The 24,734-nt window shown below is 40.9% G+C and overlaps 1 protein-coding gene across 1 annotated transcript; it reads right to left on the bottom strand.

Moving 5' to 3' along the window:
• On the bottom strand, nucleotides 1-23,987 carry LOC137300334 (collagen alpha-1(XXVII) chain B-like). Its single transcript, XM_067969419.1, has 8 exons — nucleotides 23,838-23,987; nucleotides 21,102-21,989; nucleotides 13,664-13,699; nucleotides 8,427-8,546; nucleotides 6,500-6,538; nucleotides 5,632-5,685; nucleotides 633-686; nucleotides 1-120 (listed from the first exon to the last, which is right to left on the bottom strand). Exons 1-8 carry the CDS (start codon nucleotides 23,985-23,987, stop codon nucleotides 1-3), a joined length of 1,461 nt encoding a protein of 486 aa, XP_067825520.1.
• Between the last annotated feature and the right edge of the window lie 747 nt (nucleotides 23,988-24,734).

The raw sequence follows: 24,734 nt of genomic DNA on the forward strand, positions 1-24,734 counted from the left end.
TCATGGAGCCCAGTTTTCCATTGGTACTTCACTCAAGAAGCTATTATTCACGTGAACCTGGACGATGAGCGTCAGCAAGCTATTTGACTGTATGAGCACAATTCTGTCCTTGTTCAACTTCTACAAATTTGCACACTTGTAGTAGCGGCTGCTGGAAAGTGATCAGGAGTGGGACCCTTGTCCAATTTCCACTTCTCTAATCCAAGGATAAAAATGCCAATTAATTACTTCTTACCGCTACCTTATCTGATATCAGCTGACTCAGCACAAACTATAGGACTTTCTTGGTCTGCATGGCCCAGCCATTCACTGGTCCATTGGTATAGTCCATAGTCAGTTTTAAATACCATTTCTCAAAGAGCAATGACTAAAAGGATGTAATTTAGAATACTGGGTTCCAAATTATGACAGAAATCTCTATATATCGAATTCTGACAAAAGGTCATCGACCTGAAATGTTAACTGTTTTTCTCCCCACAGATGCTACCTGTTTCTCTTGCCACTGATGCTGAGTTTTTCCAGCATTTTCTCTTCTTATTTCAGATTTCCAGCATCCACAGTATTTTGCTTTTGTCTAAATATTGGAAACCTGACCAACTGAATAGTCACTGAGCTGATATGGTTACACTTACCATGTCTCCTTGCAGGCCTGGTGCACCCGGATATCCTGAATCTCCAGGAAGACCCTGCAAAAAATCATCATCATGAGTCATTAAAGATCCATGTCACAGCTTAAACTACTTAATGAAGCAAAGCGCATAACACAATGTTATTTCAAATCAGATTCAATTATTTATTTCTAAACTAAAGGTACAATAGAGAGTAATAGATGCCTGGGAATAAGTTCAGGAAGTAATCTCACTGGAGGAGACATCGAAGCCACAATTTTAACCAGCGGAGAGTTCAGCTCGAGTCCTGGGCCATTTTAACTCCCGGGCCTCATTTAAATGTGTCTGCCCCATCTCCCACACAAAGCCGGTGGGAATGACATCAGGGCTGGCAGGTGGGCGGGAGCGATAAATCAGATGGGGGGGTCACACCCCTGGCAACCCAAGGCAATGGTCTTGAGCAAGGTATAGGGTTGCCAACTCTGGTTGGACATATTCCTGGAGGTGTCATCACATGTCCTCCTGCCTCCAGCCCCCGCCTTCTCCACACTCCTATCATTGGATGCCCAACACGTCCATAGGTACAGTGCACCATCTTTCCACACCAATCAGAAAGTGAACCGAGTCTTCATTGCCCAATTGGGTGATTTTTGAGTCATCTTTTTTCCCCAAATCTCAGATATTTTTATCACTAATAACCACAGTATTCAAAGAATTAAAAAAAACAATTTTTTATTGCCCCAAATGATTTTTCTCCTGGGTTACTTGCATTAGTGTCATGGAGATTAGACTTTAATTCCTGGAGACTCCGGGACAATCCTGGAGGGTTGGCAACCCAAGCAAGATAAGTGGGGAAGGGAAGGTCCAGGCCGATTGCGGCCGAAGGAGGAGGAGGAAGCCCAGGACAGAGGAGGCCCAGGGCCAGGAGGAGCACTGGGCCACAAGGAACCTTAGGAAAATGTGATAAAAACCCAACTTACCAGTCCCATTGCTGGCGGATTCAGTGCCAAGCGGGCCTCCCAATCCTGGCAGCTAAAATCGCAGTGTGGCAACAATGACTTCATTGGGTTACAATTTTTCCACTTAAATTAGGCCCCTGCCTGCCTGGAGTGGGCGGCCTCCATGCTGCGGTTAAAATGGCGTGGGACAGGAACACAATGTGAACCACTCCACCATCCCCCCCACCTACCATTTTAATTGCCCACCCGCCCCATTCGTGCCAATCGGACTGGGTTAAAATTGGAGCTCATAAGTCATCATATGAACCTGATGATCTTACCACTCCCATTTTTACAAACACACACACACACACACACACACACAAACACACAGACTGTCGGGATCGATGCTGTTCTTTTATTTTGTTGTTGGTAGTTGACATTTGACGATGTCCATAATGCAGGATTATTAATCGTAATCAGTGGAATTTTATCCAGCTATAATCTGCAGTTGATCATCAGGATCTAAAATGGTCAGTGTATATATAATTCAAGAAGAAATATGGAAAGTAGAAGTTGAATACAAGCTCCATCACTAACTTCTAATAGTAGGGTTTTACATTACTGCTCACCAGCCAATTACTGCATTAGCCAAACCAAAAAATCACTTTCCAAGACTGCCTACTCTATTTTTAAGTAGCTAACGGCAGGACAATGTAAAGTTCACCTCCCAATCTGATAAGCACAATACATGTCATCATTACAGCTTTGCAGATATAATGTAGAAAACCAGTTTCAAAATGCTAAAGGTAAAAATGTGAATAGTGGCATCCCAAAGCTTTAAGTTTGTCTGCAGTCATCAGTAAAACCCAAGATGTAGTTTCCAAATGCAGCTACATTCAGGACGCCATCTGTAATTGCTGTCATTTCAAATGTTGCTTCGCTTGCTGTTGGCAAGGAAATATTATTCATTTAAACCCCCACTTTATAGTTGAAATGCAACATCATGCTTCGATTTTATTTCTGAATCCAACACCACAGCCAATTTTTACATTATGTGCCATGGCATAAAACTCTTTTACATTGTATCTGTGGCTGTATGAAATTGGCTTTGTGTTTTCACAAAGGACTCCCACATTTGAGGAACAAAGGGCGAGTGTGCTAAACACTGGGCAATGCAAAGGGGATGATGCACTTAATCAGAGCAGCACTGCCCTGCTTTCAAAGTCCTGCTGCCAGTGATTAGAGTGGACCTGTACTCCTCATGCTAGGATCCAGTTCCAACTGGAGCAGGAGCTCAATGTTTGTGCTGGGTCTACTCTGGTTCCCAACAGGATAGGAGTGCATTCTTTGTGCCAGTGTCATCCTGGCTTCCTCCAGGTGGGACTGCAATGTTTGCACTAGGGTCATGCTGGCTCCTACACAATGGTGTACTGGGGTACATCATGAACAAGATTTATTTTCTGAGCGTGTCCAGAGCCAGTCAACCACCAGCCTGCTAGCACCTGCAGAACTTTGGGAGCAAGAGCAGTGGGCTCATCAGGATAGTCAGCAGGAGCAGAAGGGCTAGCAGGACTAGGAGAGGAATTGGTAACTCGACAGTGGGAGAGGTAACTTCAGAATTAGGAACTGGAAAGCCAGAATGAGAGGATTAGGCAGTAGGAGACCACCAAGGAACAGAAGGGGAAGCAGCAGAGCCAGAAGAGCTAGTGACCGAATTAGGAGAATCAGGCGCAGCAGTTGAGGCAACATCAGAAGGACAGGCGGTGAAAGAATCAGAAGCAGAAGAGCCGATAGGAGCAAAAGATTCACCAGCAGAATCTTCAGCCAGAGAGGCAGCAGGAGAGAGTTAGCTGAGAAAATCAGGAGTGGGAGAGGTGTGTGCGGTACAGCCAACTTTTACTGTAAATTGAAGTCTCGAGGAAGCAGGAGCATGAGGCTTCCACATTAACTGAGAACTTTCCAGTAAAAGCAGACTGTGCCTCGCACACCTCTCCCACTCCCGCTATTCATTATTCTCACACTTCAGATTCTGCTGCTACCTCTCCTGCTCCTGGTTCCACCACTTCTGCAGCAAGTGAGAAATTTCATCAAGTAAGCGACTGAGGGAAGTTTGTGCTGGCATTCGCAGCAGCCAAAAAATGTGCACTGGCTTGCCTCCAAAATTTTAACCTATCTGCCTTTCACCCTCGACTCCTATTTGGGCAGTCCTGCAATGTTTGTGCCAGGATCGTGCCACCTCTAATCTGGGCCAAACTCTGCGATTGGTACCACATGGTGGTAGGAATCGGGCTGTCCCCAACAATCCTCCAAAGTATGAGCTCCCAATCTTATCCAGACCAACCAGGGGAAATGCACTGAGTGGAGAAGAGTTGCTTCTTCTGGAGACAGGCAGAAAGAAAAACATTTGAAGAATAAAAACCAGATGCAGAGTCAACCTCTTCCACTTTCATTCCTAGTGACTGATTAAAAGAGTTCCATTAACAGATGTCTGGAAATAGGTGGTTTCCCCCTGAAGCAGGGAGCAGTATGTGGTATGGAGGATGAGAACAGTACAATATAAAACTGCCTAAACGTTAGCCATAATTTGTCGGTAATTTTGCAATGTTTTTTTTTATTATTCGTTCACGGGATGTGGGCGTCGCTGGCGAGGCCAGCATTTATTGCCCATCCCTAATTGCCCTCGAGAAGGTGGTGGTGAGCCGCCTTCTTGAACCGCTGCAGTCCGTGTGGTGACGGTTCTCCCACAGTGCTGTTAGGAAGGGAGTTCCAGGATTTTGACCCAGCGACAATGAAGGAACGGCGATATATTTCCAAGTCGGGATGGTGTGTGACTTGGAGGGGAACGTGCAGGTGGTGTTGTTCCCATGCGCCTGCTGCTCTTGTCCTTCTAGGTGGTAGAGGTCGCGGGTTTGGGAGGTGCTGTCGAAGAAGCCTTGGCGAGTTGCTGCAGTGCATCCTGTGGATGGTGCACACTGCAGCCACAGTGCGCCGGTGGTGAAGGGAGTGAATGTTTAGGGTGGTGGATGGGGTGCCAATCAAGCGGGCCGCTTTATCTTGGATGGTGTCGAGCTTCTTGAGTGTTGTTATAAGGACCAACATACAATGCTGAGGATAGTGCTTAGTGTAGATTAATGGTTTGTTTATAATTGATGTGTTTGAAATGAAAGAACATTTCTATCCTCTTCCACAGCCTGTCCACACCCATATATCTGGAAACAGCTTTGATTATACTGTGTTGTAAATTGTCTCCTTCATTGCCAACTTCTTCACAGATTAAAAAAGATTTTAAAAAAAAACTGAAATAGCAACAGGAAATATGCAATGGGCTTTATGATAGATCTGTTAGCTTATAGAAAACATAGTTAACAGCAGCAAATCATGTAACTATTACCTGTAAATAAAGTACAGATTTATAGGGACTATTGCGGAACTGTTCTACTTTTGACAGCGCTACCTGCTTTAGGGTGTTCTGAGGTGGTGGTATCAAGTTATGCTGCCTACTCTGTACTACTGTTTGGACCCTGCGTTCTCACAGGTCGACATACAGCAATGCTCTGTCGAAATGCTTGTTAATTTTTTTTAATGTTGGTGAAGAGCCAACCCACACATTTCAAAGTTGAAATATTGACAGACCATTGAGGTGGTTTGCATTTATTACCAGAATTCAAGACATCATCAAATTGACAATATCACATTCTAGTTAACATGTATCAGTGTCCTTGATACATGTTCTATTAAAGATCCCCTTTTGCAGCGTATTTATTTTTAACCGACATGGCAGGAGTAGACAAAGTCCTGAGTGCATCTTTTCTCATCCAATCATTTTTTTGAGGGGGCGGGGGAATTCTGTGCTCATCCAAATGAGGGAAATGAGTGCTTTCCATTTTCAATATAAATGAATCTTAAACTCTGCTTTAATGTTTTCACTCCTCATTTTCTGTAAATGTCACAACTTAACACATTACAACAGATTGCACTGTTCCTGTACTGATCTGGCAGCTACACCATTATCCCAGTAGGTTTATTGCTATATTCCTTAGAGATTTCTTTTTCCGCTGCCTCCATTTTTGGTATATACTTACAGGGTGACCTGGCTTTCCTGGTAGTCCAACAGGCCCTGAAGTTCCAGGCTGTGTCTAAAAATGGCACAAAACAGATACATCATCAGCAAATCAAAAGCTAAAATAGCACAAATTATACAAAGCTCAGAAAGCTATTTTGCCAATAATTCTTATATCATCACCTTTGTGACCTTTTAGTTACTAATACTGAATAAGGGCATCTCAATATATGGGTGGAATAAATACAGATTCTATTTGTTTTGAAAGGAGTGGTTGCTCCCCCTATAAACCATGACAGTGTCCTTACAAAACCCTTTACAGCTGAAGTTCCAGGTTATCTTGATTTGGTTAAAGGTCATGATTGCTTTGTCTAGGGTGTTTTGCACATTTTAATAACAACATCTGGGTTGTGAGCAAGCTGAACACGATAATGTTCCAATGTGCTGTCCCAAGATGTCAGCCTGTGGTGGTAATTCCCGGAGTTGGTAAATTCCTGAACCTGACAAGTGTTGTCAGGGCAGAAGGGCTGCCACATGAAGGCCAGGTGTTTCTCCTCAGGCAATGAGAGAAAAATTGGAGGACAAGTCATCTCAGGCCACTCTTGCTGAGAGTTATTCATTGACTTGAGAGGCCAGAGAGCAAGTTGACTGTCCTCCCTCAAGGCCATGGAGTGATGCATGGCTTGAAATGGCCTAAAGAAGCAAAGAGAAAATAAATTCTAAAAACTGGAGGATAATTACATCAATAGAGACCCAGTTTTGCTGCTGACGTGGTTGCCTTTGGGTACTGGCATAGTAACATCTGCTTTTTAGAAGAAACATATTAAACTCTAACAGATATAATAGGGCACTAATACACATATGTAGTGTGAATGAGGTTTTATACTCACAGGCCAGCTTGCTTGCAATATATGATAGAATGGTGTTTGCTGTTAAAATATAGAAGAAAATTATTAAATTAAATCTTCAATTGGGTTTTCTGTATTTTAAGCCGTGCAAAATAATTTTGTATTTGGATGAGTAAAATTGTGTTTATTTTTTCAAAATCAGGAAATATAGTGCAATTCACCTTAAAACAATTGAGCTATTAAGACAACTTCAAGATGCTACTCATTATAGCCTCCTGGAAGATAATCGGTTGGTATTAATATACAGCAAATCTTACACAAGTAGGAAAGGGGATCTTCAGATTAAACCACTCATACAAAATCAAGAAGATGGGTTTCTAACTTTCCTCTCCCATCCTTGAAGTCCACATCAGATGTGTAGTGAAAACCAATAAAACATGATGTCTCCATAATTTGGACACAACGTCTCCACATTTCTGTTTGCATTTGCTTTTACTGTGCTTCATTCACAGTGTGATCTTTGACTGAAGGGAGATATGTCTACCTGTCAATGCAAGTCATAGTTGCTAACACCATGTGTGATCATTCGAGCTCAGTGACCTTATGGCTGGAGTCTACACTGGGCTCCAACTGCAGCCACATTGATACAATCAGGTGCAAGAACTATTGTGAGGTACAATATATAAGATTCATATTTCTCTTGCAATTGCAAGAGATAGGAATGTCTAAGTTTAAAAAAACTCCAAACAGCTAATAAGGTACACAACTTCTGGGTAGCCAGGATTACCATACATGCCAACCACCCGCGTTTAACACAGTGTTCTGGGACCCTGTTCACATGTCTGTTTGTGGACCAGGCCCTCCAAAAAATCTCCAAAATTCTCCCTTGGTTCCTTTGGTGACAGTCTTAAATTTATTCCCTCTGGTCGCCAACTCACCAACCAGTGCCAATAGTTTATCCCAATTTACTCTCCTAATATCGAAGTCTCAATCTGTAACCAGAAAATGGAACCCAACAGAAGGTATAACTGTAATAATTCTGCTTCTTGCTTCTGTTTCTTAAACACCTACCTGACTGAGCACTTGAACAGAGCAATGAATAAAAGATATTTGTGACCAGTAAGCATCTTATGTGAGAGACCCTGCTTTTAGTTAGGTTATATTTTTATGCCATAATCGGATGTGGTAAAGGAAAATAGATGGACATAAATAGAATCCAAAGAAAGTCTCTCGTGAATGGTTGGGATTGTCATATTATGGTTACCATGGCATAAATCTCCATATGTACATATAAAGTAAATTGGTTGTTACTTAATTTAGGACCTATGATTTTCTTCTGGGTCATTGTAATAAACATTTCAGTGCTTTCGATAAATATCTAGCAATACTTTGTGCAAACATAATGTTGCCTATTTTTTCTTGACAAATGTAGATGGATAAATGCTTGGAAATTAGTGTGTGACATTTGAGGCCATATACAGACCATATTATTAAAATGAATAAAGTTAAAGGAAAAATGAGAAATTCTTCTTTAAAATGAATTTGGAGGGTTAATATATAATATTTGGAGGGATATATAATCTTACTTTTTTTTAATATAAAGCTTCATAAAAATATTTATATAACATTTAGAACTGTAAGAGTGGGTGGGGAGAGAGAGAAAACGGAAAAGAGGACCTGCAATTATCACAAATTCTCCATACACGAGAACATAATTATGAGATACCGCAGTCTTCTGGAGCTTGCTTGATTGCAATAGGGAGTCAGAGAGGAATTCCCCAAAGTTTTTTTTCCTGAACTGGCCATAAGTTTGTTTTTTGCCTCTCCCACGAAATTGCATGGTTAGACAGTGAGTGGGTGGTACGCATAATTGCACTATGTCTGAATGGAGCAGGTTTAGTGGTCTTCTCCCACCTTCCTTTTCATAGGTTTATAACGAAGTCTGAGAAGTGTTACAGAAATGACTTACAGAGAAGGCCAACCAGTCTTCATTTGAATTTCTCCACAGATACATTGTTGGCAGACCAGGAGGTCCAGGAAGTCCAGGGGCACCAGTTTGGCCTGTCCGTCCCATGCCGCCTGGATAACCCTGAAATCAACAGCAACATCCATCAGTTGTATTTTCACGATGATGCCAACATGGTTCATAATATCTAGAACGAGGGGTTTGACCTTTCAGCTATTAAATAATTTAAAACCATTATATTTCATATGGAAACCGTCTACATTTTAATAAATAATTTTAAATGTTCACCAGGATTTTTTCAGAATTAAATCAGTAGGAAAGCAATGAATAATCAGCCTTAAACGACAAAGAAGTTAAACAATATTCTAGGTAATAATTAACTTTGAAAGTAAAATAAAGCTATTTTTTGTTATTTCCATTTAAAAGTCACCCCACCAAGTCTTTTCTTAAGTTTTTCCAGAAGTTTTAACATTTATTAAGTACCAGCAATGGGCAATCCCAATAGCTACAATACTAAAACCTTAAAATAGGATGCTTGAGTTTGAATTTCTGTTTGGAGTGACGTTCCCGATTCAGTTTGGTAAGCTGGGCGTGTTAGTCAGGTGAATGGAGGATGGAAGGAGGAAGGGAAGGTAGTCTTTGTCACTTAGAAACGTGCTTCCTGCTAAGTCAATCAGGTCAGTGGAGACCTTGTAGATATCTGTGAGCAGGATCATATTGCCCATCTGACCAATTTTGGGGGGGGGGGGGGGGTGCAGGGAAGAGAATCTAATCGCAAAAATGTACTTATGCATTTAATGCAAACACCATTTGAGAAAGGTGCTCTTATTCTTTCTCTCACTTTCCCCAATACCTGTTATTTGGCTTTAAATATAATTTAACCACGGGAGAGGAGTGGAAGATTTCCACTGTTCATGACTTGCTGTGAAATTGTAAACGCGAGTATAAAGGGAACATTTATGATTTCACTTCAAATTGTGAACACAGGAACCCTTCCCCCTTTCAGTTCTCTGAGCCTATAGATCGAGGCAATCTCAAACACTGTACAACCGGAAGGGGTTAGCAAGTAGATGTGAGGGATTGGAAACAACTGCATCCTCAGAGGACAGGAAAATCCCAGAATAGTCATTATAAAATTATAGTTATTAAAAAAAAGAGTAACTTCGAGAAGATAGAAATCAATTGGTAATGCACCTAGGTTTGCGAGCCAGAAAATACACACTTGGATGACTTATTCAGGCTCAGATCCAGTCCAGCCATCTGCCACTGAGGTCAATGAGGATTACCATCCTTGCCAAGCCTGGATGCTAATACTGCTATTAGAATGTTGCTGATCAGGACTTCAGCCCAGCCCAGCCCAGCACTGAGGTTTTCAGTTACATTCCAGTCCAGGACTGGAAAGAATGCCAATCCCAACTCAGATCGACATTAGCTGACTAAGACCTACATGCAACATTTCCAGCTGGAAGACCAGCCAGTCAGGACTTCACAAGGACAAGATGAAGAATATCTTCTCTACGGGAGAAAATATCCTTTGTGACTTCCCCTTTACTTAAATACTTTTGGGGAAACGGGAGGGAAGTGGAGGGAGTACCTTAGATTGAAAGTACATTCCCCACTTCGCCATCCCTCCACCCAGCCCCAGAAAGTACTCAAAGGGAAGGAACTCTCATTTTCTAGCTCATCGTGTTTTAATTTTTATAAACCTTCTAACCATCGATTAAACTAACAAACAATATGGTTCTGAACCCAATTCTAATAATATTGACAACACCAGGTTATAGTCCAACAATTTTATTTGAAAATCACAAGCTTTCGGAGGCTTCCTCCTTCGTCAGATGCATTCACCTGACGAAGGAGGAAGCCTCCGAAAGCTTGTGATTTTCAAATAAAATTGTTGGACTATAACCTGGTGTTGTAAGATTGTTTACATTTGTCAACCCCAGTCCATCACCGGCATCTCCACATCATAATAATATCCAGGTTGCACTTAGCTTTCACTGTGGGTTGTTATTCATAGCAGATCTTTGTGATATGACACCTGATTGGTTAGGAAGGCTACAACGATTTATTGCTGTGAACCAATCTAGACTAATCATCTAGTTTAATAATTAATATTTACATGACAAATCTCAAAGCAAGAGTGATTCTCTTCATTAATGGAGAATCAGGTGAGTAAGTACATATAGTATAAAAGCATGGAGCAGGCTACAGCAACATTTTTGCATGGTAATACTAGACATGCTGAGATGGCCAAAGCTGATGTCATCTTATCCTTTGCTTACCAAATTGCACATAATGCTCTCTCGCCTTAGTTACCTCAGATCCTTATTCAATTTAACCTTATTATGCTAAACAGGTTCACAACTTGGCTACTGGAAACCCTAGCTTGGATTTCACATATGCTACACTGTTCTCCACAGTTCACTTTAGACTGGTGAAAGTGCGCAGTTCTCACTCTTGCACTGCTTAATCTTTCTATTTTTAATGAAGTAAAAAGCACACTGTAAAGGAACAGCAGTAAACTTTAAATGAAACCACGTGATGTCGGCTATTTGAATAAATACACCAAGTTAACTCAACACTCTTTTCTTTGTTTGCTGTTTCACACATTCGTAGCCAATTATGTTGCATATTCTTTAGTTCTGCCAATATTTTCTGTGGTCCTAGTGATGAATGATGAGAGGAGTTGCAGCTTAGTGAAGACCACAAAGACAGCCAAAGCTGAGATGGTGGTCTGTGTACGGGAAGACCTGAAAGGAAGAGTGGCATAGCCAGAGTGGGAGCTGGCAGAGAGGAGAATGCGATGGAAAAATCATGTTGCATCAATGGTTATGATGACTGACTAAGCTGACAAGCCCATTCAGCTGATTGTTGTTGTCTGTGCTCTGATTTTTAAAAGCCTCTCTCCAGCCCCCATAGAGATCAAAAAAAGATTTCCAACGCTAAAATACGAAGTCTCCTTCCGATTAACCAGACATGGCTAATGAACGATTCATCTTTTGCTTCTCTAAGAGAATCTCCCATTGGTATTGCAATTATCATTCATCTGCCTACCCATCCACAACTCAGTAGGGGTCTGTCTTGAGAAGCTGGCCCCTTTTAGGCAAACATGTGATAGATAAAAACATAGCTCATGTCCAAGTTCTTTCTGTGAAAAAGTACCCAAAGAATCCCAAACCATGACAGTCTGTGACTGCTGGTTCATCAGGACACCAAGTCTCCAATTTTAAAGACTCTTCAGTTGAGGTATTTATGTCTGGAATCTGTTGAGGGAAGAGGCTCATGAAAGGCACAATCCAGGCCTAGTGGAAGGAGGTGACAATCTCCGCAGGACTACTAAATTCTGGAAGAAGTTCAATGACTTCACCAGGTTAGTCAAGTCATAGCACATAGTCAAAGTTTAAACCAATGCAACATTAGAAGCATGTTTCACGTTTCCACAAACCTCTCCTCCTTGTCTTGAACACTATGTATTATTTCCCTAAAATAACTACAAGGGACGACGAGAGCTTTCACTCCCTCTTCCTTACCTTTCAAATAATCCTTCACTCATAGCCTAACATGATAGGAGGCAGCGAAAGATTCATGCGTGTTTCCTGCACTTGTTCTCACCAGTACTGAAGAATGCTTTTGCACACCTGGGTTGCATTCTGTATGGTGGTAAGCAGAGAACCTTTACGCATTCCATTTTCTTCTTGAAGGAGAAAACAGCCCACAGTCAAAGAGACAAAGTGACACCTCAATGCCTCAAGGTGCCTTCTGGAAAGCATCAACCAACCACTTCAGAGCTTCCTGCCACTGAGGGGAGATCAAGGAGAAGTAGGGAAAGTTAGAATTAAGAGGGCACACAATTGTAAGGGAAGCAAAGTGGTGAAAAAAAAAGTCAGAAGACACACGGACTTGTCTCCTTTTAAATATTTTTACTACAAATGGGATTACGGGCGGAATGATTTGTGGCAAGGCGGGAGAATTCCTGCAGGACGTTTTCCAACTGGAGCCTTGGTATTTGCAGAGGAGAGCTACATGTCAGCAAGTAATTGCCAAAAGGAGACCAAGATGGCAGGGCTGATTTTGCAGTGGGCACAGATCTCATTAAGGTGAAGGTATTTCTTATGAGCTGTATCCATAGTTTTGCAGCTGGCAATGGGCTGTCCTAGATGACCTCGTTCTGAAGCCGGCCTCGGCTGCCACCTTCATCCTGCTGCCCTTCTTCTTCCTTCTCCAGTACGTCAACGTGGAGTCCTTTTCAAAGAGTAAAACTGAGTAGCATATGACAAACGATGATTATGCAAGGACTCTGAATGGATTGCATACAGCACTCCCCACAAACCTACTGAAGTAGCTAACACATGCTTTCAGAATCCTTTAGGTCTGCTCGATCACAACATGGGCACCGTTGAGAGCCTTGTTGCATCTATAAGAAGTATGGGTAGAAGGGAAGTGAGCACAAGATAACTCTGATCAGCCATCCAGACACCTGCCTTTCACCAGTAAACAGTGGGAGCATAATGGCAGCTGTCTGGATAGCAGTCATTGATATGCATGATGAGGTAGTTCAGATCACACACCAGCTGGACGTTGAGCGAGTGAAACTCTTTCCTGTTTGAAAAGGTGATGGTATTTTTAAATGGGGCAGGAACGATGACATGGGAGCAGTCGATCGCAACTTGCTCCAGTTGGTGTTAGTGAGTGTTTGGGAAGATCTTCCAACATCAAGGTTCCCTCTGTCTCAATTGGGGGGGAAAAAAATCTAATTTCACCTATAATTAGGAGATTTTTAGCATTATTTCAATGCCTTCACACCCCTTCTGAGGATTCACCATTTTATGGATCAAGCTCACCACAGTTGCTTGGTTACAACTGCATCAGTGGGAGGCTCCACAGACCAATCTGTATCCTTTTTAGCTCTGGATCCCAGTCATAACGTGTCCGGGAATTTTAGATCTAGCTAAGTACAACGCATAACCTATTGGATACTGAAGGTAGGAAATTTTACTTTTGCTTCACAAGATGGGAAAGAGAAGTAATGTGAAATGGACAGGAACACTTTACAAAAAAAAACTAACTGCTCCAGTTGAACATATCCATGGCAAACATTTCAAATGCCTATTTTAGATCCAACACAAAATAGCATGCAATATCCAAATGCACACACAAGCTATTTTCTTTGAACATAGCCAATGTTAGAAAGTCCTTCAGATTGATTATTTTAAGGGATGCAACTGCGCAATACTCACTACATCTCCTTTAGGTCCTGGTGGTCCAGGGTCACCCTGATATTTAAAGAAAAAAGAAAAATGGATGTGAAATCTAATAAATAGAAACTCCTTAAATCAGCTCTTAATCTAACCAAAGATGATACCAAAACATAAGAATGAAGATTGAGTGGTTTCTAATTGTCATCTCAATCCCAAGATTATATTATTGCCTTGAAGCCACACTAAAGCATCTATTATTTTTGTAATTTATTGTCGATGTTATGGCGAGGTTCTCATTTCAGGTTGCACTTGTGCAAACAACAGCCATTAATGTGGATCCCAATTGTCTGAGCACTCCACTTTGTTGATACTTGATGGTAATCATAGGGATTAACAATCCCAATGCTGTTACTTCAAACTTCGCTAAAAATAACTGGGACCAATTCTGCACCCTAGGTACTTTGACAGTTCTCACAATTTGCATCACCTTTTGGTTTGGAGTTGCTCTCGATTTTCAAAAATGAATTTATTGCTGTATTTCTGAATATTTGCACAACCATGAAAATTTTAGATAAAGGAAAAAATTTAATCCAACAGGTTTATTTTGCTGCGGTCTGCATAATGTTTCAGGTGATGCAAAGCAAGGGTTCTATCTATGTTGCTAAAGCATTTGTTACTGTTGCGTTCTCTCTGTACTTACAAATCACTAACTATCAGTAATTCAATATCAAGTGTTTACAACCCCCACATAGAAGCTACAGCAAAAGGAAAGCAACTTTCAAATTCACCATTTGTAACAACATAGAATATCAAGATTGATTAAGTTATTTTCTTGTAACCTTCATCCCATTCTCCCTCTCCTAGTACTTCTCACTTATTACGAATTTGCCCCCTTCAGCTTGAATGGGTGAATTTTCTGTGATAATAACAGCTTAACATTGGTGGTAGCAGCTATCATCAGTAGCACAACATTTTTTTGAGGCCTTAATATGAGATAAAATTAATATTCACTTAGAAACACACGGGCTAATTAAAGGCAGTCATCACAGACTTGCAAAAGACAAGTCACTAACCAGTAATTCAATGTCAAGTGTTTTTTGAAGAAGTAACAAAGTATATTGATAAAGGAACTGCAATGGATGTGTACATGGATTTTAACAAGGCTTTTAAGAAGGTACTGCATAGGTGGCTTGTTGATAAAATTAATGAGCATGGTATTAAAGGGAATGTGGTAGTATGGGTAGTAAGTTGAGTAAAAGACAGAAACAGAGAGTAGGGGTTAATAGATATAGTTCTGGATCACAAGGATATAAACAGTAGTGTCCTCCATCAGTCATTGTCAGGACAATTGCTCTTCCTTCTCTCTCTCACTCTTATATTATATATAGTTGTGTCATTTGCAAATTTTGATATCTCACCCCATATACATATAATATATATAGGTATAGGGGCACAATATCAAAATTTGCAGATGACATAAATATAAGAAGCATGGTTAACAATGAAAAGGATTGTAAGTGACATCAGGAGGACACAGACAGGCTAGTAAATTGGGTAGATGGATGTCAGGTCAAATTTAATAGAGAAATATGAGGTCATACATTTTGGGAGGAAGAATAAGGAGAGGACATAAGCACTAAATCGTAAAAGTTTAAAGGGAGTATAAGAGCAGAGCCATTCAGCGTTCGGTTATGCAAATCTTTAAACATGGGAGAACAAGTTGATAAAACTGTAAGACAAGAATACGGGATCCTGGGTTTTATAAATAGGGGCGTAGATTGCAAAAGCAAAGAGGTAATGCTGAATCTATATGAACAATTGCTAAAGCTACATTTAGAATGATATGTCCAGCTTTGGGCACTCTGCTTCAGGAAGTATGTCAAGGCCATGGAGAGTGTACAGAAGTGATTCACTAAGATGATAACAGGGATGAGAGGCTTTAGCTATAAGGAGAGAGTGGGGAAACTGGGGTCCTTTTCTTTAGAACAGTGAAGATTCAGAAGAAATGTGAAAGATGTTCAAAGATATGAGACATTTTGATGAGGCAAATAGGGAAAAACTATTTCCACTGGTAGATGAGTTGCTAACTAAAGGGCATAAATTTAAGCTCAAACCAAAGAACCAAAGACATTAGGAGAATATTTAGATGCACAGAGCTGTTAGGACATGAAATACCCTACCAGAAACAGTGGTGGAAGCAGAATCCATAAGAACTTTCAAAAGGGAAGCAGATAAATATTTGAAAAAGAAAAAAAAAGAAAGGTGGTGAGGAAAAGGTGCAGGAATGGGACTAAGTGGTTAGCCCTTTCAGAGAGTCTGTCGAGGTGTGAGAGGATGAATGCCCTCCTTCTGTGCTATAAATTTCTATGGTACATCCATTCTCTTCTACATACAAGGGTCGGAAACCAGAGGACACAGATTTAAGGTGTTCGGCAAAAGAGCCAGAGGCGACATGAGGAAACATTTTTTAACGCAGCGATTTGGAATGCACTGCCTGAAAGGGTGGTGGAAGCAGAATCAATAATATCTTTCAAAAGTGAATTGGATAAATACTTGAAGGGAAAAAAATTACAGGGCTATAGGGAAAGAGCAGGGGAATGGGACTAATTGGGGACAATTTCAAAATTTGCAGCTGACACAAAACTTGGAAGTGTAGTGAACAGTGAGGAGGATAGTGATAGACTTCAAGAAGACATAGACGGGCTGATGGAATGGGCAGACACGTGGCAGATGAAATTTAATGCAGAGAAGTGCAAAGTGATACATTTTGGTTGGGAAGAATGATGAGAGGCAACATAAACTAAAGGGTACAATTCTAAAGCGGATGCAGGAACAGAGACACCTGGGGGTACATGTGCACAAATCGTTGAAGGTGGCAGGGCAGGTTGAGAAAGTGGTTAAAAAAGCATAAAGGATGTTGGGCTTTATAAATAGAGGCATAGAGTATAAAAGCAAGGAACTTATGATGAACCTTTATTAAACACTGGTTCAGCCACAACTGGAGTATTGTGTCCAATTCTGGGCACCGCACTTTTGAAGGATGTCAAGGCCTTAGAGAGGGTGCAGAAAAGATTTACTAGAATGGTTCCAGGGACGAAGGACTTCAGTTTTGTGGATAGACTGGTGGAGCTGGGCTTGTTCTCCTTCGAGCAGAGAAGGTTGAGAGGAGATTTGATAGAGGTGATCAAAATCATGAAGGGTCTAGACAGAGTACATAGACAGAAACCATTCCCATTGGCAGAAGGTTCAAGAACCAGAGGATACAGATTTAAGGTGATAGGCAAAAGAACCAAAGGCGACATGAGGAGAAACCTTTTTATGCAGTGAATGGTTATGATCTGGAATGCACTGCCTGAGGGGGTGGTGGAGGCAGATTCAATCATGGCTTTCAAAAGGGAATTGGATAAGTACTTGAAGGGAAAAAATTTGCAGGGCTTCAGGGAAAGGGCAGGGGAGCGGGATTAGCTGGATTGCTCTTGCAGAGAGTCGGCATGGGCTTGATGGGCTGAATGGCCTCCTTCTGTGCTGTAACCATTCTATGATTCTATGAATTGGACAGCTCTTTCAAAGAGCCGACACAGGCACAATGGGCTGAATGGCCTCCTCCTGTGCTATACCTACTATGATACCAGAGAAACTGAGAATTCACAGAACTCACTCCCAAGCTTTTACAAGTCAATCTGAGTATCATACAGTCTGGGACACAAATCCATAATTTTCTGCTATATACACTCCAGCACCCGTGGAACTGAGCTCTGTCCAAGAAATTGCAGCTTGTTCAATATTTACATTTCAAGGTCAAACACTGAATTAAAACATGATATTTTTGCACTTTGATTTCTTTTAGCAATTATTGAGTGATATTTTCATAAATACACTGTCTTAACATAATTTTGTAATTAGTATTTTGTTTCATCAAATTGTGTGTAATCGATGAATATGATTTGTCTTTAATTAAAAGCAAATAATTTACTTCAGTTGAAATTATGTTGTCTGATACTAACAACAAACCCATTAGCTTGGTTCATGTGAAATTCCTCCACCTATAACTTGAACGAAGATGCTAACTTGTTTAAATAAGTTGCTGCTTTAGTTAAAATGCAGATACAGAGTTTCACATGAAAACACTAATGGATTCATTAATTACATGACACAGCACGATTTCAACCTCTAAAAGTTGTTTTTTTTTTAGATCATTAAATGTCAAATCAAATGACTATCCCTGTGTAAGCTGGAACGTCAACCACAATCTGGAATAGTTTAAATCAAAAAAATTTAACCACAATTTCAACGAAGTACAGTTAAAAACCTCTTAATGGAAACTCCCCTGTGAAGAGCAAAATATTCTCCCCATTCAGTTATTCTTATTAAGCAAATACCATTAGAAGTGTGCATCTTGATCTCAGCTGGAAGCAGTGGCTAAGAAATAACGTTAGTCACTCACTGCTAACATCAGGCTTGGATCAGGGCTGGCTATTGAGTGCTAAGACGAGGCCTACTGGATGGCACGAGCAGGTGGTTCTGCAACATCTACTGAATCACGTTGGGTGTACTTCGCAAGTTCATTAATCAATCTGCACTCACTGACATGCTGCTGTATTTAAACTGACCACATGAGGCGTCATCCTTGGCTCAGTGGTAACATTCTCACCTCTGAATCAGAAGGCTGTGGGTTCAAACTCCACTCCAGAGATTTAAGCACATTATCCACGCTGATATTTCAATGCAGTACTGAGAGAATGCTCCACTGTTGGAGGTCCTATCTAAGTCTGCTCCCTCAGGTGAATGTAAAAAATCCCATGGTATTATTTGAAGAAGGCCAGGGGAGTTCTCCTAGAGTCCTGACCAAAACTGATCCATCAACCAACACCATCAAAACAGTTTAACACTTTGCTGTGTATAAATTGGCTGCTGTGTTTCTCTATATTACAACAGCGACTACACTTCAAAAATACTTTGCTGTGACGTGCTTTGGGATGTCCCGAGGTTGTGAAAGGTGCTATATAAAGGCAAACTCTATCTTAGATTTCCCAATCCAGCTAGAAAAGAAAACTTGTATATTTGATACATTCCAAAGGGAAATTAGTACTTAAAATTACATAAAGAGCAATTTTTAAAGCATTTTTGATAACGTAGCTATCTATTGACCATTAAATGCAATGTTTATTTCAACTTAATGGGTGTCTTTGCACAGTAAAGAATTACTGAAAGTTTCCATTTTGCTTGAGTCTTGCTCTTGTGCAGTGGGTAAAAATATAGATTAGCCACAATGCTGTAGAAGCCAAGAAAACAGTTAATCCAAGATATGTGAGAGAGCTGGGGACAGTACACTGAGTGTGTCATAGAAAGTGGTTTTACTTAAACCAATCTTCATCAAAGCAATCCAAAGTATATATATATCCTAATTACTTAGGTGTAGTGAATGTATCACAGATTTCAATTGCAAACAGAAACACTGTGACACACCAATGCATTGTTACAAGGGAGCTATATTAAGTAGTTTGTTTCATTTATTGCACTTTTAATATTGTGTATGTTGACCTGCTTGCCATTGAGATAATGTGAATCTTTTCTGTCACATCATTTCTCTGTGATGGGAAAAATTTGTTCCCCATCTTTATGCTATATTGTGAAGAGGCCCATCCTGTTCATATGATCTTGAATAGTGCACAGAAGTTGTCATGATGAATTACTTTCCCTCTTTATGAATGAATATTAAGCACTGGAGCATGTGCTCTTTGCATTGACCTTGACCCGACCACCGCCATAAAACAACAAAGACATAAACCAGGGACAGAAGCATTCTTAATTTATGACCTTTCAATGAGGTTATTTGAAGGAATGAATTTTTGTTATAACGTTCACAATCCTGAAATGTTTGTAACCAAATGACTATCTTAGACATTATAAAACATGGGTTGCAGCTCTTGTTATGAGCAACTGAATAACAAAAGGATTACTTCAAGGTACATTTATATCTGAGCTCGAACATAAATTAGATTTCTTGTATAGTACGTCGTAATTTTTATAAGTATTTCATGCAAAATAGTTTCCATTCGAAACCATTTATATCTCATTGGAATAAATTATTTCCTGATTAATTTATTTCCAATCCCACTTTTGATACTTAACTGAATGCGATAGGTAGCAGTCAGAAAGAAAAATGTTTGAAAGAGAAATGTATAAAAGAAGCACAACCTGGGGAGATTTGCAGTCACAGTTGTGGCAGAATTACATGGCACTGAGATACCTCTTGGCTGTCGAAAAAACCATTATGGGTAAGGTTAGAAAGTTTTACATGTACGATGGAAACCATTTTACTTCTTGTATTTTGGTTATTGTTACTTGACTTCCTTTTTCTCAGACTGGAGATTGAACCCATGACCTCCTAGTCTGTATGACTCACTGACTTAACCACCAGGGAAACCTTCTGCCTCTTTTCTTCTTTTATTTGTTCAATATGAAGATATCTGGAGGTTTGGGGGTAAATTTTAACCCACGAGCGGGTGGGTGGGTAGAAAGATAAAAATCGTAAAAAACTAAAACCTGACCGCAACCCCCCGCCCAATTCCGGTTTTAACAGAAGTGAGTCAAGGGGCGGGGGACCAACCCGCTCTTAGGAGGCGAGTCGGTCAGTGTAAGCTTCTGAGGCGGCTGCGGCCCTCCATTTTGACAGCTTTTATATTTTTAACTCCTGGGGGCCGGGATTCCCAGGCCTTCTGCTTCACGCCACATAAGAGGAGGCGAGAAGGCCCTGGTCAGCAGGTAAGTGCCTTTATTGCACTGCTTGTGGGCCAGGAAGAGGAGGAGTGCTTTCTCCAAGCCCAACTAGCCTTCATGCCCCCACCCGCACCATCTCCGACCCCCCCCCTACACGATCTCCAGCCCCGATGACCATCCGCCACCCCACCGCCCCATGATACCCCCCCCCCCCATCCCAACTAAGACTTACCTGCTGGCATCCACTCCCTGGCTGTTGTCCCATTCCAACTGACGGCCAACCTGTCAATCTGGCTGGCCTGTCGGGCAGGAAACCTACAAAACCATAAGGATATCCGGGAAGCCCATACTTCGGGTTTCCCGTCAGGAATTCCACCTCCCACCTCCCCTCTCCCTGGCTCCCAGTTAAAATTCACCCCATGATCACCCGAGCTATTGACCAGAATAAATTCTAAATCCCAGATTAAATGTGGTATATGGCTTATTGGAATACCCATTTATTGTGTCAGCGGTGAGATGTAGGTTCTACTTCTCTGATCCATTGAGTTATGGATCTCAGCTATATTACAAATATGCAGACGAAAAACCAATGGGAGATTTTACACCTGTTTGCAAATCAGCCATGACCATGAAATTAAATTATAATACATCCTCATACCAAACCATCACAATTTTACACAAATTGTAAAGGTCCTTAAGGACCTATCAAGGAGACCTTGTAGCTCCTCTTTCTATGATTTGGTATCAGTTTACTTACTAATGGACCAGGTGGTCCTGGTAGCCCTGGTGGCCCAGGGGGTCCTGCCCTTCTCATTATTTGCCCTTTGTGATTTGGATCGATTGCTGTTTGGGTTGGAGTGTTCCTTGAAGTCTCATGAAGTTTGTCACTTTCCCACTGGGTGGTCACTTCTATATTCTCCATCTCCTTGGTCTGTTCATTGGAATTAATTTCTTCTTTGGTACCCTCACCTGGGAAGTGTTCACCATTTAGGTCAATATCTACTTCATACCAGCTCAACTTCTTGGAATCTGCAGTTTTTTCATCTGTAAGATTGACATCATATTCTGCCAACATGTTTTCTTCCTGCTGTGGATCCTTTTGAGACAGGGTAGTATCTCCAGGTGTATGAATACTTGTTGAAATAGTCTGTAAATCTGTGAAAGTTATTGGAGTGGGTAATGACATTGTGGGTTTATCAGAAACCTCTAACCCTCGATCCAGTTCTTGTTCATGGGCTGTGTTATCCTCCTGATCTTCAGTTATTGTTAAGTAGAACTCTTCACCAATAAGTTCATCAAGTTTATCAGGAGTCCTTAAATTAGTCCACTCGTCATTTTCTTCTTGTATTCCATTGAGTTTGAAATCAGGTGCTTGGAGAACAGCATTTGAAATATCAGTATTATTGAGTGTGAATGCTGGTTTGCTGATGTTTGTACCAGGCCTGCCTGGTCCTGAACCTGTTATTTCATTGTAAGTAAGGTTTAGCAGTTCTGTGCTCCCATCTTGATCATATCCAAGTGGCCTCCCTGGCCCAGAGTCTGTAATGACAGTATTCACATTAGGAATCTGTCTTGCAGCTCCTTTAGTGAGAATCCAAGACAAGGTAGATCTTGTATGCATTCTAGGGGTTGTATCCTCAGAAACCTGAGGAGAAACAAAAACAGTCAGCAAAGGGAACATTTCCACAAATTGCAAAAATGTACCTTTTGGAATTATAAACAACTAAATCCTATTTAAATCTAGGAACACAAATTGTAAAAATACATTCACAAAGAGTAAAATGAGCACTATAAAATGAGTGCAATTGCACTTGATTCTTAGGGAAATATCAAACTATAACCCAGTCTTCTATTTCTCCAAGAAGCAAGTTCATGTTAGCACTGGTGCTATCTGTTAAGCAATTACTGCATTTGAAAAAAGATGTGAGTTTCTTTGACTCAATCCTTTGAGATGAACTATTACTAATCATGTATCCTGGATATATCTCTGCCATCATTTTGTCAGAGTTTTAGCTAATGCAAATTTCACACTATAGGACAGCTACCAGTTACACATTGGCCTAAATTTTAACCCCACGAATGGGTAGGTTGGGGGCGAGTGTGAAGGTAAAAATTGTAAAAAACTAAAACCCGACCCCAACTCACCTCCGACCCGCCCACTTCCAGTTTTAACAGAGACGGGACGAGAGGCAGGCGACCAACCCTTTAGGAGGCTGCGGGCCTCCATTTTTACAGCTTTTTTACTTTTAACCCCTGGTGGCCGGGATTCCTGGGGCCGTCTGCTTCAAGCCACATGAGAGGAGGCTGGAAGGCCCGAATCAGCAGGTAAGTGCCTTTATAGCACTGCTTGTGGGCCTGGAGGAGCAGGAGTGCTTCCCCCAGGCCCAACAAGCCTACCTGCATCGATCCCCCTCCACGATCTCCGACCCTGCCTCCCACGATCTCCGACCCTGCCTCCCATGATCTCCGACCCCTCCGATGACCCTCGACCCCCCAACGACCACCTGACCCTGTTTGCTTAATATTCCAGGATTCGATGAGGATAGTACTTTTCATATACTCAGCAAACAGGAATAATAGATACAGAGGTTCCAAATAAACTAAAGTATCAAATCTACTAGTCAGGCTTCCAAATTTTAAGCTGCAACAGCCAGTACTCATCTAAAGGAAAAAAAACTAGCACATGACTTGAGTGTAAGACAATGGCTCACCTACAACTACCAACAAGTAAGTATACAGAATATTTGCCAATTCATGAAGCAGTCCGGTTTTGAATCATATTCAATGCTGCTTCTCTGACAGGTGCCCATTACAGCTGTCATCAAAAGTTAGATGATAAATTCTACAAAGCACACAGCTGCCCATCACTTAGGAGCATAATTCCTTGATCTGCAGTGAGAGGAGGTAACAGTGCATGCAGCCCGGGGGTGAATGCTGAGATACTGTCGGCAAAGCCATGATACGAGCTATTACACATCAAACGAAAAGGTATATGGTTTATTATTTTTGCACATAGCTCTTGAGAATGTACAACATTGGAGCACAAGCCCTACCCTCCTATTAGAAAATCTGATACAGGATAAATGGACTGTTAACAATTGAATGGAATGAATAACTTGAACTGAATACCTAAATAGAGACATTTCAAAAATGTTATACTATTGTACATTTGCTAATTGACAAACATTAATGAAATCCTGTATAAAGCAACCTAACACTGAGGTTAAGTATCAATTGGTTACAAATGTTGATGAAAAAAAATGTGCTGTGGTTACTCACATTTCAAATTCTGCTATTTAACAAATACTAATACAATTTCAAACATATTAGCAAATATGATTTAACATGGGTGTTCAAAGATATCCAGGAATCAAATCCTTTCTGAAAACTACAGGACAAGGTGCAAAGCTGTACCATTATACTTCAAACTCATTGTACTTGTGTATTGTATATACCTCATGTAAATAGTAAAAACTACCTTCAACTTTCCTACCTTATTGTAGTCTCCATTGACAAAGGCAGTCTTCGATGCCAAAGCAACAAATAAATAGATCATTAAACATATGTTCACCATTGTGCTGAGAGGCTGTATCAGCTGCTCGAAGCAGATCCAAACATATGGAATGAAGTAGCTGAATGGCATTTTAAGTGAAGACCACATTCAAGCCCTGCCCATTCCATTGCTGCTGAGGAAATGCTCCAACGACTGAAACTTCTTAATGAAGCTTCAGCAGCAGGTGTTTGCTGATAGGCTAATAACCATTTGGAACATAAAAAAAGCTATTTTTTGTCCCTGCAAAAAATAGCTTCGAAATGACTGATCAATGCAAGCTAAGTTTGAATTTATGATATTTTCGTCTGCTGTGTCACAGAGATTAACTGGGATTGTACTCATTCTGCCATCTCTAAGGTTAACACTCTGTAAAACTATGGAAGTGAGGCTTCTGAACAGGTTTTCAAGTGACAGCACCTTAGTAAAACCCTTTGGGGAGCTTCATACATGCAAGTGTCTGAGGATTCGACAGACAGTTGGCAATCAACAGTAAACCCGGCTTTAACAAGATATTGGTATCAGTCAGACACAGATGCATTCCTAATGCAGATCCTTACTCTCTGCTGTAGCTCAACCTTCGGCAACACAGTAAAACCGACTATAGAACATTATACTGATACTAGTGTCTGATAAAAGCAGATGTGGGAAAAGCTAGGTTTTCCAGCCATAGTAAAGGTATATTTCTCAACAACTTTACTTGATGATTTTGTATGAAGGGGATTTTAATCTGTGCTGCACAAAAAATAAGAGTGAAATTGCTCTCAGTTGTAGCCGAGATGAATGCATTAATATGTGCACATGTAATTCTGTGTGCTATTTTAACTAGTTCATTAACCC

The sequence above is a fragment of the Heptranchias perlo genome, chromosome 31, assembly GCF_035084215.1.
Source record: "Heptranchias perlo isolate sHepPer1 chromosome 31, sHepPer1.hap1, whole genome shotgun sequence".
Lineage (NCBI taxonomy): Eukaryota > Metazoa > Chordata > Chondrichthyes > Hexanchiformes > Hexanchidae > Heptranchias > Heptranchias perlo.

Bases quoted from the DNA above. Each gene is read 5' to 3' on its own strand.
- LOC137300334 (XM_067969419.1), bottom strand. From the start codon at position 23,987: ATGCCATTCAGCTACTTCATTCCATATGTTTGGATCTGCTTCGAGCAG. The intron at 5,686-6,499 runs GTGAGTATAAAA...TGCCATTTTTAG, and splicing joins TATTGCAAGCAAGCTGGCCT to ACACAGCCTGGAACTTCAGG. The intron at 121-632 runs GTAAGTGTAACC...GCAAATTTGTAG, and splicing joins CAGGCCTGCAAGGAGACATG to AAGTTGAACAAGGACAGAAT.